Genomic DNA, 15,650 nt, shown 5'->3' with positions numbered 1-15,650 from the left:
GATGTGTGAAGTTTCACAAATGATTATTTATTAAGTTCAATAAGTTATTAATTCACACATATTGTTTATGTATTTTTTTATTTTAAACACATTAATTCATTTATTGGTACACAGCAACACTGATGCACAATTTTCAACAAATACCAACAAAATAGGGGGGAAAAATAATAATAATAAATTTACTGAATTAAGTTTGTATACATCATTGGTAAAACTGTATGAAATTAATTAATTAATTAAGTTAAGGAGCACTGTACAGTTAAATGTAAAGATGTTTCATGAAGCTACATTACTTAATTTGCATTAGTATTACTACACTAATGTTTTAATCAATGCTTATTATTATTATTATTACTATTAAAACTACTACTAGTAATAGTCGATATAATATTAATAATATTTCTATTGGGTGACAATACAGTGCAAAGTCATGATATCAGTTCTTAAAGAAAAAAAAAAGAATTAGAAATTCTGGAGAGGGTCTATTAATCAGCCTTGTTTGGCCAACAAACTGACATCACGACAACGTCATCATGCAAAATACACTTTATTCAGTGCTTGATTAGATTAGATATGGAAAAAAATGGTGACAGACTGCAGACTTCTCTTATTAAATGACCAATTGTTATAGAAGATCCTAAATATAGCTCATTCAAAAATATAATAATAATAATATGAACAGACAAGCAGTCACTTTATTATGTGACAAGCTGTAGTCACGTTTTTTTTTTCCTCCATCGATGTGAAGATAAACTTTCACAGGCCTATTCAAATAGACCAGCTTTTGGGATCCTTACACTTTATAGCTAAATGACATGGTTGCCTGCAGTTAGATTAATGAACTATATTGGCTTATGCTGTTCATTATGATTATTAGGCCTATATTAGCATTCACTGAAAGCATTTTGAATAAATATGAAAAAAAAAAAAGAATGAATAAATAAACACAAACAATTGCCTTTTGGATATTTTTTTTATTTAATTTTATTTATATTATTTTAAACATGTAAACAAACAAAGTGTTTTATACAATCACAGGAACATACAGTTCTAGAAACTTCTGGAATTAGGCTACAAAATAAATCATTGTTAACTTATTTGAGCAGAAATTACAGCAGAAATACAATAGTTTATATGTTGTGGTGCTGAACTGAATGGTTGGGATGGGAATCTAATAAAGTGTATGTAGTGAGCGCGTGCTCCCATAGAGGACGCCCGTCTAAACTAGCGACCCATGAACCGGAAGTTCTCCTGCTATTTCTTGACACGTAGTTAGCGGCGTTGGCGGAGTCCTGGGTGATTAACGGTGTGAGTAAAGCTTCAGAATCTACTTCAATAGATATTGATATTTTAGATGTGTTATGTATTTGAAGATGTGTGTATGGCAGCGCTTGAATGGTGCTGACAGTGACTGAGTGCGTCGTTTTAGTGCTTTAATGGAGCTGTGCTAACTGAATACAAACAAACAAACAGTAATGCTAAAAAAAAAAATCACTGCTAACGAGTGACTTCTACAACAGAATTAGTGTGGCGTTGCCTTTAGCTATCACACAACCGTATCTGTAATATATAGTGCTCCTCTGGCAAACATATGTCATGTTTCTTTGGGCAGACACTGTGGTAATACCTTGGTTTTACTGTGGCAGTGATGTAGTGCGATAGCAGGTCTTGTTTTGTATGTGTAAGCCTTCAGTATCATGGTATTCAAACCTGACTCTGTCTCTTTAATACATTTTTGCACCTGTTTGGATCTTGTATGCAGATAATTTGAATGTGTGATTTTAAATAACATAGTTGGCTTTAACTTAACTAATATCCCCAGCAGGCCTTCACCCAAATAACGTTAACCATCTTGGCTTTCATACTATTATACAAGTCAGTTTTAGTAATATTGAATGTCCACTCCTGACTGATTTCTCTGCTGAATGTCTTCCAGGCTGCTTGCAATGTCAGGGTTTGACAACCTCAACACAGACTTTTATCAGTCTAGTTACAGTGTAGATGATCAGAACCAAGGAGGATATGGCTACAGCAACGCAGATGACCCGTACAGCAAGTAGGCCTGAGCCGTGAACACACTTCTGATGTTATTGAGAGCACTATTTGTGACCCTGGACCACAAAACCAGTCATTAGAGTCAATTTTTCCAAATTGAGATTTCTGCATCATCTGAAAGCTGAATAAATCATCTTTCCATTGATGTATGGTTTGTTAGGATCGGACAATATTCGGCCGAGATGCAACTATTTGAAAATCTGGAATCTGAGGGTGCAAAATAAAAACAAAATATTGAGAAAATCACCTTTAAAGTTGTCCAAATTACATTTTTAGCAATGCATATTACTAATCAATAATTAAGTTTTGACATTTACTGTAGAAAATTTACAACATATCTTAATGGAACATGATCTTAATGTCCTAATGATTTTTGGCATAAAAGAAAAATCAATAATTTTAACCCACCCAATGTATTTTTGGCTATTGCTACAAATATACCCCAGCGACTTAAGACTGGTTTTGTGCTCCAGGGTCACATTTAATATGTATAGCATTTTTCACATTACACATTGTTTCAGAGCAGCTTCACAGGCAAACCATAATGTTAAAGTTTATAATATTATGTTCATGGCTTCATACCATATCTATCTATACAAGTTGGAAATACTTGTCCATCTTTATACAGAGCTGTGCAAAAATATAGTTTACATTTTGTGACTATATAAGCAATCACACAGCCTTTGATTTGCTATATAGTACAGTATATATTGCTGCACATTAGTGTACTGTAAGTATGCAGGTAAAGCTGTATATATCCAACTTTAAATATATTTCTGGCTGATAATAGACAAGGTTCTAGATGCATATCACAATGCATGCAAATTTACATTTAGTCATGCTGTTCTTATTTCATATTTGCAATAAATTGACAAGACTTTAAGCATGTGTCTTAAGAATAAGTCTGTCACCAAATAATGACTGTATATCTATTGTTGCATCTGATAGACAATATGGGCAGTATGACTACTCGCAGCCGATGGGCTACTCGGCGCCTCAGGGAGTGATGCAGCCCCAGCAGCCGTACACAGGGCAGATCTTCCAGCCCACTCCAGCCTTCACGCCAGCCTCCACGCAGTCCATGTACAGTAGCAGCTTTGAGGATGAGCCCCCGTTGCTGGAGGGTAAGAGAGACTGAGCTTAAAGGCATCAAGTCACCTTTATTTATATAGTGCTTTATACAATACAGATTTTGTCAAAGTAGGGGTAAATCGATCTCTGGAATGGATTCTGAGCTTAGTCTTTAACAGCAAATGGCACTCTAGGCTAGTTTTTAACTGCATACTCAGATGCTCACGAAGAAGAGCGCTTGTGTGTTCGGCTGAGTAATGTAAGTGGTTAAATGTACTTGCACCTCGGCTTTTATGCAAGAACAATCTTGGAATTCGCTTCAACCTTTTTGAACTTTATGAATGATTATTTGAATTTCAAGTGGTGTGTGCGTAAAAGGCCAACGTATACTTCTCTTTTTTTATGGGTACGCGAGGGACAGCGTATAGTGCGACTGACGCAAATTTCAAATTGGAGCCTCTACAACATCGTTTCGGGCTCCCAACATCATAAGATGTATTTTATGCTCCTTATGTAGCCGAATCTGCGCTGGTTTGAATTGGCCGCCTCCAGTTTTCGCTTTGTTTTGCCTCCAGATTCCCTTCTCTTAGTCACACTGCTGTGATTCCCAGGGGTGAATTTATTCGTGTTTCAATAAAGAAATCGAGAAATCAATAATGCATTGTCTCTTACGTCCCAAAGCCAAAACTTTGACTCGTTGCTTTAAAAACTAAAAGTGCCACTTGGGGCCGTGTTCACTACAAACCACATCTGTGCATACTAGAGTGAAATAGGCCTTGTGAAACCTCCTTGCCCCAGTTCTTCAGAGCTGTGCTTAAAATGGACCAGCAGTCATCAGTCAGAGAGACGCAGAGAAAGCCACTTAAACGATTACTGCTGGTCGCTGTTGTCATCCAGTATCGAAAGTGCATTTATCATGCTGTGCAATAGAGTTCATCTTCAGTTCTGTCCTATTATTCTAATGTTCTGCCTTATTAGTGGTGCTCGCCATGGCATACATCACTGTTCCCACTATTAACATTACTCATTATCATAAAAACAGGACAGTGAAGCGTGTAGGGGGAAAAGCGCACAACAAGAAATTATATCAACTATTTGATCAGATATGGGAGAAGATTTGTTCAAGATAAACAGATTACCATGCACGATTCACAAACATGTTACACATTCACAATTAAATAGAAAGAGAGTCACAAGTATATGTTAGGAGTTTCAAAAAATTAATTAAATTTGCAAATAAATCAAATGAGATTTGCAAGTGTCACACACAGCTCTGGCTGGCATTCATTTGTACAAATGCAGTATGCATTTACAGATTGTAAGCAATTTGTGAAATGATTTAGAAAACTTTGTCAAGACATGCACGCAAATCTCCGTTGTAGCTCATTGTAGCTTCATGCAGTCCTGTTTTGTTTTAGGACTTTTATGATAAGAACTGAATTCTATGTTGTGTTGCTGTTTGTTGGGGTTAAAACATCCCATTTTCAAAGATTTGGGAAGTTTTTTCTTTGTATTTCTATCAGAATGAGTAAATCAGGATAAACCAGGATTATACACATTGTGATCATTCACAATTTGTTCTTGCAAACCGCCACTGAAAACACAGGAAACCAGTGTAAATGAACACAGTGCCACGCTTCACTCTGTGACATGTGCAATGTACCGGATTAAATCAACTTTTTTGCGATTTTTGATAATCACTGTAAGCCATATTGAGGTTTGAGATTTATTTGCGATTGCAGCCCTGTTTATTTATTTTAATTTTACATTTAATATGTGACTGATTAGCTTTTCATGAACTCCCATTTGGGAAATCCTGCATGGTGGGCAGTTGTGCAGTGAAAATGTGTCTTCCATTTCTAGAGCTGGGGATCAACTTTGACCACATCTGGCAGAAAACTCTGACTGTGCTGCACCCGCTGAAGGCAGCAGATGGCAGTATAATGAATGAAACGGACCTAGCTGGTCCCATGGTGTTCTGTTTGGCCTTTGGGGCGACGCTACTGTTGGTAAGACACATGTTTGTTTTGTTACAGAAGAACAACTTTTTTTGTACTTAATGTTAAGAGTGCCAAACATGTGTTTCTTCCTCCTTTTAGACTGGTAAGATCCAGTTTGGTTATGTGTACGGTATCAGTGCCATTGGGTGCCTCGGCGTGTACTGCCTGCTCAACCTCATGAGCATGACGGGGGTCTCGTTCGGCTGTGTGGCTAGTGTTCTCGGTTACTGCCTGCTACCCATGATCATCATGTCCAGTTTCGGGGTCCTCTTTTCCTTGCAGTAAGTCAGGCTTTACAACCTAACTTTTTAATTCCTGCGATTTTAATTTATTAATATATTTAATATTTAAGTCACTAATCTTTCTGTTAAAGATCACAGTAACACCAAATTGATATAGAATGTGTTAAATCAAAGTTTTTTTTTTTGTGTGTGTGTTTAAATATGCATTTTTAAATGTAATAATATGATACACTACTAATCACAAGTTTGGAATGATTAAGAATTTTTTTTAATGGTTTTGAAAGAAGTACCTTATGCCCACCAATGCTGCATTTATTTTAATAAAAAAATACAGTAAAAACTGTAATATTGTAACATTTTATTGCAGAAAGGAACTGTTTTCTATTTTAATGTAATTTATTCCTGTGATGGCAAAGCTGAATTTTCAGCAACAATTAGAAATCAATACAGAATGTTGATTTGGAGCTCAGTTATTAACATTGATTAATATTGGTGCACAATTATTAATAATCTTTCTTCTAATTGATGTTGAATCAGTAATATTGATTATCAGTGTTCTTATTATTATCAATGTTTCTGCTTTGCTGAATAAATGTTTTAGTTTTTTTGTTTTTTAATCATACAGCAAACTTATGAATGGTACTGAGTGGCTTCATGAAAAATATTAAGCCGCAAAAACAGTTTTCAGCATTTTAGAATGACTTCTGAAATAACTAATATTGTTTTATTGTATTTTTGCTTAAATGCAGCCTTGAGGAGCATACAGAAAGACTTCTTTCAAAAACATTCAAAATTTGAATTCCATACTTTTGATTTTAATACATCATGTGAAGTGTAATGTATATGTATTTAATATTTATTATTAATCCTATAATTTTGCAGTTCCATCATTTTAAAGCTTGAGCTAGTTTATAAAACACCTTGCTAAACTAATGTTTTCCTGTGTCTTTCAGGGGCATGTTGGGTATCATTTTAACAGCTGCCATCATTGGTTGGTGCAGTTTTTCGGCCTCTAAGATCTTCATCTCTGCTTTGGCTATGGATGGGCAGCAGCTGCTGGTGGCGTATCCCTGCGCCCTGCTGTACGGAGTCTTCGCCCTCATCTCTGTCTTTTGAACTCTCAACCTCTTTTAATGGACAAAATGACCACCAATACGCAACACGCACGCTCATCCTTTTATTTGAGGACTGCTTTTGTAACACCCACCACACCACACACCCTCTCGCTAAGTATTTCCAGTGTTTATCATGTTCTGAGAGAATGTGGCATTAATTTCTCCCGCTATTTTTTTTTTACCAGCCCACCTACTCTGAGAAATGTTTTTGCTTACATAATGCAGGTTAAAACTCGTTCTTGTTCTTTAATGCATTCACCGCATTTTATTGTTCTTTCCAAAATACTTCTCTTTAGCAGAGCCAGAAAATGAAGTGTTTATTGAAGAGAAGAATGTGTAATCAATGCAAAGAGTACACCTCTCCTCCTACACAACATCTTTAAAGCTTTTGTGTTTCAGGCGAGCATCTCACTCCAGAACATTCTTTGCAAAACACACTAGTAATTGTTCTTTCTTGGAACTGTTTTTCTGTACATTCCTGAATTGCTGTTGATTTGTTCGGTCTGTTCATTCATACACTTGGGTCAGTAAGAGTGCCTACAAGTTCACACTATTTCCATCATGTACAAGGCAAATTAAATGAAATGGTACAAAAATCACATCTTTTGTGCATCTTTTGCAAGCCAGTTTAGAGGATTATTTTAGCCAAAATGAAAAAGCATTCATTATTTACTGTATGACATCTAATTTATGTGAAATGGCATGTGAAAGTTATATACTTGTATATCTCTTTGTGTTGCATACAGGTTTGGAATGACATGAGAATGAATAACTGATGACAATCTTCAAAGTTTTTCAAAAAAAGGCATCGTTAAGACTTTAATGCAGACTGTTGCAATTTTGTGAGTTGATTTGTTTTCCAAATGCATTTCACCCTTCTAACAGAATCTCGTGTCTGCAGATCAGTCTTCTTTATAGTGAACCCTGATGGCTGAATTTTCTTTCCACTTCTGATTTATTAGGTTTCACACATTTATCTTTTGAAATGCATGAGGCAGAGCCAAGGTTAAGCTTTATTTAAAATAGTTCTAAAAACTCAGTCAAATTTACAGAATAAATCTTTCTGACATGTGGACTGTATGTATGGGCTTTTTGTTAATTTAAGGAGCCATGACTGTCCTCTCGGATAGATGGGCATATTTATATACAATGTAACTGTTTTCTATATCCAGAAGAGTACAAAAGTTTATATCAATGCTGTCTTGTGGAAAATCTGTGACCAACTGGTAGGGTGTTACACTTGTGCTGTTTCACAGACTGTTTTAATTCAATAAAAATGCAAATTTTGTTTCAACATTGATTTGAAGTACTCATAATTTTTTATGTAAAAAAAAATATATATATTATATGTGTGTTTGTGTATATATACACTCACCGGCCACTTTATTAGGTACAACAAATTGCTAATCAGCCACATGGCAGCAACTCAATGCATATAGGCATCTAGATGTGGTGAAGACGACTTGCATCAGAATGGGGAAGAAAGGGGATTTAAGTGACTTTGAACGTGGAATGGTTGTTGGTGCCAGACGGGTTGGTCTGAGTATTTCAAAAACTGCTGATCTACTGGGATTTTCACGCACAACCATCTCTAGGGTTTACAGAGAATGGTCCGAAAAAGAGAAAATATCCAGTGAGTGGCAGTTGTGTGGATGAAAATGCCTTGTTGATGTCAGAAGAGAATGGGCAGACTGGTTAGAGATGATACAAAGCAACAGTAACTCAAATAACCACTCGTTACAACCAAGGTATGCAGAATACCATCTCTGAACGCACAACACGTCAAACCCTGAAGCAGATGGGCTACAGCAGCAGAAGACCACACCAGGTGCCATAAATAAATCAAAACTTTTTTGATTAGTAATATACTAAGGACTTCATTTGGACAACTTTAAAGGCAATTTTCTCAGTATTTAGTTTTTTTTTTTTTTTTTTTTTTGTACCCTCAGAATCCAGATTTTCAAATAGTTGGGTCATAATTTTGTCATATCCTAACAAACCATACATCAACGAAAAGCTTTCAGAAGATGTATGAATCTCAATTAAAAAAAAAAAATGACACTTAAGACTGATTGTGTGTGTGTGCGTGCCTTTCTGTCTGTCTGTCTGTCTGTCTCTCTGTGTGTCTGTCTCTCTGTATGTCTGTCTCTCTGTGTGTCTCTGTCTCTGTCTGTCTGTGTGTGTGTCTGTCTGTCTGTCTGTCTGTCTCTCTGTCTGTGTCTGTCTCTCTGTGTGTCTGTCTCTGTCTGTGTCTGTGTGTGTCTGTCTGTCTGTCTGTCTGTGTGTCTCTGTCTGTCTCTCTGTGTGTCTCTGTCTGTCTCTCTGTGTCTGTCTCTCTGTGTGTCTCTGTCTGTATGTCTGTCTGTCTGTGTCTGTCTCTCTGTGTGTCTGTCTCTGTCTGTGTGTGTGTGTCTGTCTGTCTGTCTGTCTGTCTGTCTGTGTGTCTGTGTCTGTCTGTGTGTCTCTGTCTGTGTCTGTGTGTGTCTGTCTGTGTGTCTCTGTCTGTCTGTCTGTCTGTCTGTCTGTGTGTCTCTGTCTGTCTCTCTTTGTGTCTGTCTCTGTCTGTGTCTGTGTGTGTCTGTCTGTGTGTCTGTCTGTGTGTCTGTCTCTGTCTATGTCTGTGTCTCTGTGTGTCTCTGACTGTGTCTGTGTCTCTGTCTGTCTGTCTGTGTGTCTCTGTCTGTCTCTCTGTGTGTCTCTGTCTGTCTCTCTGTGTCTGTCTCTCTGTATGTCTGTCTCTCTGTGTGTCTCTGTCTGTATGTCTGTCTGTCTGTGTCTGTCTCTCTGTGTGTCTGTCTCTGTCTGTGTCTGTGTGTGTCTGTCTGTCTGTCTGTCTGTGTGTCTCTGTCTGTCTGTCTGTGTGTCTGTGTCTGTCTGTGTCTGTCTGTCTGTGTGTCTCTGTCTGTCTGTGTGTCTGTCTCTGTCTGTGTCTGTGTGTGTCTGTCTGTGTGTCTCTGTCTGTCTGTCTGTCTGTCTGTGTGTCTCTGTCTGTCTCTCTTTGTGTCTGTCTCTGTCTGTGTCTGTGTGTGTCTGTCTGTGTGTCTCTGTCTGTCTGTCTGTCTGTGTGTCTGTCTCTGTCTCTGTCTGTGTCTGTGTGTGTCTGTCTGACTGTCTGTGTGTCTCTGTCTGTCTGTGTGTCTCTGTCTGTCTCTCTGTGTGTCTCTGACTGTGTCTGTGTCTCTGTCTGTCTGTCTGTGTCTCTGAATGTCTGTCTGTCTATACACAACACACACTTTACACATTTTATATTTAAAAAAAAAAAAAAAGTTGCCATACTGATTACATATAGTCTATATATAGTCATATTTAGATGTTAAATACAGTTTTAAAAAGTGGGATCTTGTGAATTGTATTTAAATGCAGTTATGGGCAATTTGACCCGCAACATTAAAATCATACCCAGAATATTTTGATCTGTGATCATTAGATTTCATTTAGCATTACTAAACATTAAAGCACCCATTACTGATGTTACCTCACTGTGGTCTGTACTTCACAAACAACACAGTCATAAACGCATCATTTCCTTCATACATGGTCCTTTGAAGATAGCAACAGTCCACCGTCATATGACACACATGGTTATGTCCAAATAGCAGAATTTCAGAGCATCTGGTTTTAATCTAAAAGAACATATTGTCACTTTAGTTCCTCAAGGCAAGAATCATTCATTTCAGAGCCGATCTGAAGTGTGAGATAACTGCTGTAACAACACATAGAAAGAAACGATGATGGCTTCACAAATATTAGCTGCATGCTGCCCTTTCTGTAGATATGAAAAGAAAGCAAGACAGGCAGAGACACAGAGAGACAGACACAGACAGACAGACAGACAGACAGACAGACAGACAGACAGACAGACAGACAGACAGACAGATAGATAGATAGATAGATAGATAGATAGATAGATAGATAGATAGATAGATAGATAGATAGATAGATAGATAGATAGATAGATAGATAGATAGATAGATAGATGAGTCAGCAGTGCATGTTCACATCTGCTCTCACTTCAGAGGCCTGGAAGGAAATTCCAGCTGATGTCACAGATGTCTTCCTGCCAATGGAACGAGCCATTTCCTCTTGAAAAACCAACTCAGTTTATCTGTTAGACAGCAGATAGCAGTGTTGAGTCGTTCATCTGTATTTTGGCAGGACTTCACTGGCTCAAATCGATTCTGTCGGCAGCAGAGGTTGCATAAGGTAAGCCTATCTAAATAAATAAAATATTCTATATTACAAGTTTCCAAGGGCAGATACTGCAGTGGCATTTAGGAATGTTTTCAGTTTTGTCCAAAGCCATTTACATTTTTCTGAGGGGCACAATAGTGATAAACAACCTTTCAGTTAGCAGCCCAGATTTATAAATCGCCTCCATATGCATATATTCACCTCTGTGAATAACCACATTAAGTGATATGCAGAAAACTTCACAGCCCGAGTCATTCAGTCAACCCTTAGTCATTCAGCATTGACGACAACAGACATGATCCAGTCTCTTAATCAAGAAATGTGCAAAATAATTTCATTATATGTGCAGCATTCATTTGCACATATAATTACAATATGTATACAAGACTTAATCTTTTGAAGGACAAACTCGTGTTGTATTGTGATTTTTATTTTTTTCTATTCTATTTTTCAGCATACACTGAGCTATGACAATAGTTTATTTTTGTAGGTTTTGCAGTGTAATGTAACGTAATACAATACATGAAGGTGGTGAGGGATGATCTCATGATCTTTGTGAATTACAAAGAGGTTCTTGCGTTTGTGGCTAATTATGTATTATATTCCTTTTGTCACTGTGTTAGTGCAAAACAAGTTGGTGGCGTAGCTGATTTGGATCCTGAGACAGGATTATTGGAATGCTGTCTATCTAACAGTCATTCATGGCCACTTCTAATGACAGATTAAACGATTTTTCTCATGTAGTGAGATTGTTTGTTACATTAGGCCCAGAGACGGGCACAAATACATCAAAATGTATTTCAAATAAAAATACTGTGTGGAAAAATGTAAAATACAAATACGATAACTATAAAGGTAACTATATTAGTGTGTTCTAAGTATACAATGCAGTTGTGTCATGAATGTTCAAGGTTTTTAAAGCAGAAATGATTCTGATTGGCTGTCAATGTTTTTATCATTTATAATTTTTTTGTGGTGTGCTATCTTCTATTCACTTAGATTTAGGATGTGCTCACACTAGGGGATCTGATCCATGCTTGATCGCGATTGACCCCCAAAGATTGACCCCCAGTTCATTTCACAAGTGTGTCTGCTCTGTACCGTGTCCAGTTCGGTTCGTTTAACCATGCCCTGCCCCGCTTGAAGAGGTGGCTCGTGTGCGGTACACATGTAGTGTGATCGCTAACCGCGCTGAAGCATGGAACAGTTCATTTACTATTTTTGTATGCGCTATTGTTATCATTATGACAGCAAAAAATGTATAACTGCTTGGATATCACACTTTTCAAATAATTTAATACATTTAGATTTACAATGGGTCTGGTTCTCATCTTATTGATGAACAGGTATTGTAGTTTGCGAGTAAAGCTGCAAATTCCACCATTATTCTCAGCTACCTCTGTAATAATCCTGTGATATCTGTCTGTTAGCAAAAGGACAATCATGCTTGGGCTTTAGTACAAGGCAACTGTGCCTAGTGTGAGTATGCCTTTAGAACAATTAAAATATATATATATTTATTATTAGCATTATGGTTATCTTTGTCTTGGGGTACACACACAGAAAGCTGCTTATTACTCATTTATCCATGTTTCTTTATCGCTCTGACATGTCAATAGCTCCCTAAAAGCTCCAAGCTCCTGCCCACAACGATGATATATAAACGATATAGAAAAAGTTCAATCGATTTACACTTACACATCATCGCCGACATTTATATTGTCATATCGCCATAGCAAGCAGTAATGATTAAAGTCTAATGAACACATTTGACTAGTTAATAAAACCAAAATCTAAAAAAAAACCTAACAAAACTGACAAATGCTAATGCTAGGTTTTTTTTTTTTTGACTTGCTGAGACAGGTATGCTTTTTTCCCACAAAAGTAAGATCACCATGTGTTAAAGGGGTCATATGATGCTTTTTTAAAGATCATTATTTTGTGTATTTGGTGTAACATAATATGTTGATATGCTTTAATGTTCAAAAAACTCATTATTTTCAAATACTGTACATTATTGTAGGTCCTCTTTGTATTTCTACAAAGTCCCTCCTTCCGACAAGCGCAGTCTGCTCTGATTGGCCAACTGGCACAGTGCATTGTGATCGGCCGAACACCACAAGCACTCGTTGGAAATGTAACGCCCCTTTCCATAATCGCGAGCTTCAGCTTTCAAAATAAAAGTAAAGACAGTTAAAGCCCGAGAGGGGAACAAAGTCGCATGACAGACACCGTGATGAAGCTTGTTTGTGTTTGTACACAAGCAGCGATTAAGACAGCTGACTCCACTGTTGTGATGTGACCCTGTCTCTCTCTCTCTCACACACACATGCAAACACACACACACACGACACACAACTCTGCATTTGAACAGTCAATAGCAAATACTTAAACTAATAACAAAACATACAGTCGCTGATTCAGAAGCGCCGGATTGTCATAGCAAAGTTAGAATTAGCTCCTCTCCTAGGTTCACGAAACGGTCGTCCATAAAATGCATTGTGATAACATCTGGGTTGTGCTGTTCTGTTGTAAATAATCTTAATGCTTCCTAAATGCATCTACTGTTGCAAGGCCAAATAAAGTGCTTTTGCGTTCGCCTAGAAACACACCGCGTCTCCCTGTCCCTGGCTGCATCAACACTACAGCGGTTACTGAAACCACACCTTCTTTCTTTGTGTGAACATTTGGGCGGCATTACGCAAATATTTCCACATTGTGATGTAGACATGTGGGGGCGTGTTTGAATGAGTCGTTTTAGGGGGGCGTGGACGAGTCTTAACTTTGATAAAGAATATCTCTTTGGTTTTGAGACTTTAGTCTTTGCAACTTCGGGGATCTTATCTAGTCACAATCAGCTTGTAACACTCCAAAGAGAAAGAAAACTTGAAATCGAATCATATGACCCCTTTAAAGTCATGCACATAGTAGTGCAATAACCATTTCAAGCATTTTGTATGGTTTATACACAGCAAAACAGCATGTATTTAACTGAAAAGCTATAGTTTAGTTTATTAAAATGAAATATCTGTAATATTTCAGTTGTTATTCCTTGATACTAATCAAATAAAACGAGAGCCAATGGAGACTTCTTATTATAAGTATCCTGCTTCTTATGCTTGTCTTTTGAGAAGAAGACCTTGAACAAAAACTCCTTTGAGGATCTCAATAATCTCTGAAACCATGCTCAAATGTATACTTTTATTTAGATAATCATATCCCCAGGCTTTGGCATGAAAAATTTTGAAAATCCCTGAACTAAGCAATTGAGGTTTTCTCTGAATAGATATTAACAGTTATGTGTTTACAGAAAGATATGTCTTGCTTTGTTCCTTTCAACAAGGCAGATGTTATGTCTGTGAGAAGAGCGAACCAAGAATAATGAACTCAATGAGCACGATTAGCATGTGAGCGTGCACAGGCAGAGACTGCGTTTGACGGGAAATGCAGCTAAAGGTCAGTGGCGCTAGGCATTATGAATCTGCGAGCTGCCAGCGCATGAATATTCAAGGCATCTGTGTTACTTGAGCACTAAGTGTGACTTCTTAATGCGTCTCTTCATTAAGTTAATTGTCACACTCGTTGCATGGACTCCAAGTCGATTCAGAACTCGATGAGCTGCTGCTTTAGAGAGATTGCCATCCATTGTGTTCACGTCGGCCAACTAAGGTGTTATGTGAATAATAAAGATGATTCCTTATATGAAAATAAACCAGATAGATGCTCACGTTAGGGTCAATGACATATTTGTGTGGCGGTGTCCAATCAGAGTATGTGAGCAAAGTGGAGCGTCAACAATTTCCCCTCCACGCTCCGAGCATTTAATAATCACTCACTGATATCAGAAACACTGCTCCACGTCTAAAGTATTTCAGTATGTTTGAAATATCACAGTTCTATGCCCGTTTCCGCCACGGAATAAAAAATGAAAAAAGGTAGTTGCGATGTTTAAATATGTTTAACGTGAATTCTTGCTAAATATGCGGTCATATTACGGGTCGTTGGCATGAATTATACTCGTGATGGAGCGCTCTTGGAGCGAGTGAAAACTACGACGCTCCGACTTTAAAAAAATCTGCTCCTCGCCACTTTTGGCCTGCCGGCCACTTCACTAGAGGATCCATTGCTGAGAAAGAATGTAATGCAAAATTTCCCAAAATCTGTTCCCATGTAGAAACAAACTCATCTACATCTCTGAAGGCCTGGGGGTGAGTACATTTTTAAGGTGAATTATTCCTTTAACTAGTGTTAGCAAATGGAACCTTGCTGTTAAGTCTTACTAAAATGTCATTTATTCACACCCTGTCATCCTGTGCTATGAGCAAGGCATTTAACCAACCAAGGTTGCTCAAGAGGGACTTTCTTTGCAGTGAATATGCTGTAAGTAACAGCCATTTGCTAATTAGCCAATAACAAATAATTGGACATTTTAATTGACATCAAGGGCTATACCCCACAAGGAATTGTAGAGGCCCTAACCTATTACCATTCTGTTTTTTTTTTCTTAATGCAAACACATTAAAGGATCATATCTATTTAGCTAAATTATGGCTTATTTGATGGAACAATACGATAAGCTTTTAAATGTTTTAATTGAGAATCTATTTGAGGTGATTTGTGATTTCATTAAGGATGTAACCAAATATTCATTTTAAAATGACCAAATGTAAGAAGCTAAGAAATTTTTACAGCCATTGAAAAATGCAACTGATGTTGATTGACCACTAACCTTAATATTGAGGGGGATGTGATTGAAATGGAAGCAGACATGGAGAAAATTAAAAGGTTCATGTTTTTAAAAAGCAAATTTGTGATCAGTAAACCATTTACAATAATATATTAAAATATTAGTGATAAATATGTTGCTTGTTGTATTTTTTATTTTGTCTGAATAAATGGCTACTTTTGAATGGTCGTCAATGGAGAAAGTCATTGTCTTCAGGCAGATGTGTAATTATGACATCAGCATGGTCTAA

The 15,650-nt window shown here is 37.2% G+C and overlaps 1 protein-coding gene across 1 annotated transcript; it reads left to right on the top strand.

Annotated features, from left to right (window-relative positions):
- The first annotated feature begins 1,248 nt into the window (after positions 1–1,248).
- LOC306855910 (protein YIPF5) lies at positions 1,249–7,782 on the top strand. Its single transcript, XM_079394861.1, has 6 exons — positions 1,249–1,308; positions 1,937–2,056; positions 3,004–3,179; positions 4,990–5,135; positions 5,226–5,407; positions 6,322–7,782. Exons 2-6 carry the CDS (start codon positions 1,947–1,949, stop codon positions 6,482–6,484), a joined length of 777 nt encoding a protein of 258 aa, XP_079250987.1. The 5' UTR covers positions 1,249–1,308; positions 1,937–1,946; the 3' UTR covers positions 6,485–7,782.
- Positions 7,783–15,650: the final 7,868 nt, after the last annotated feature.

This window comes from Barbus barbus (genome assembly GCF_936440315.1).
Source record: "Barbus barbus genome assembly, chromosome: 36".
In the NCBI taxonomy this organism is placed as follows: domain Eukaryota; kingdom Metazoa; phylum Chordata; class Actinopteri; order Cypriniformes; family Cyprinidae; genus Barbus; species Barbus barbus.
This window is presented reverse-complemented; position numbering and strand designations above follow the sequence as displayed.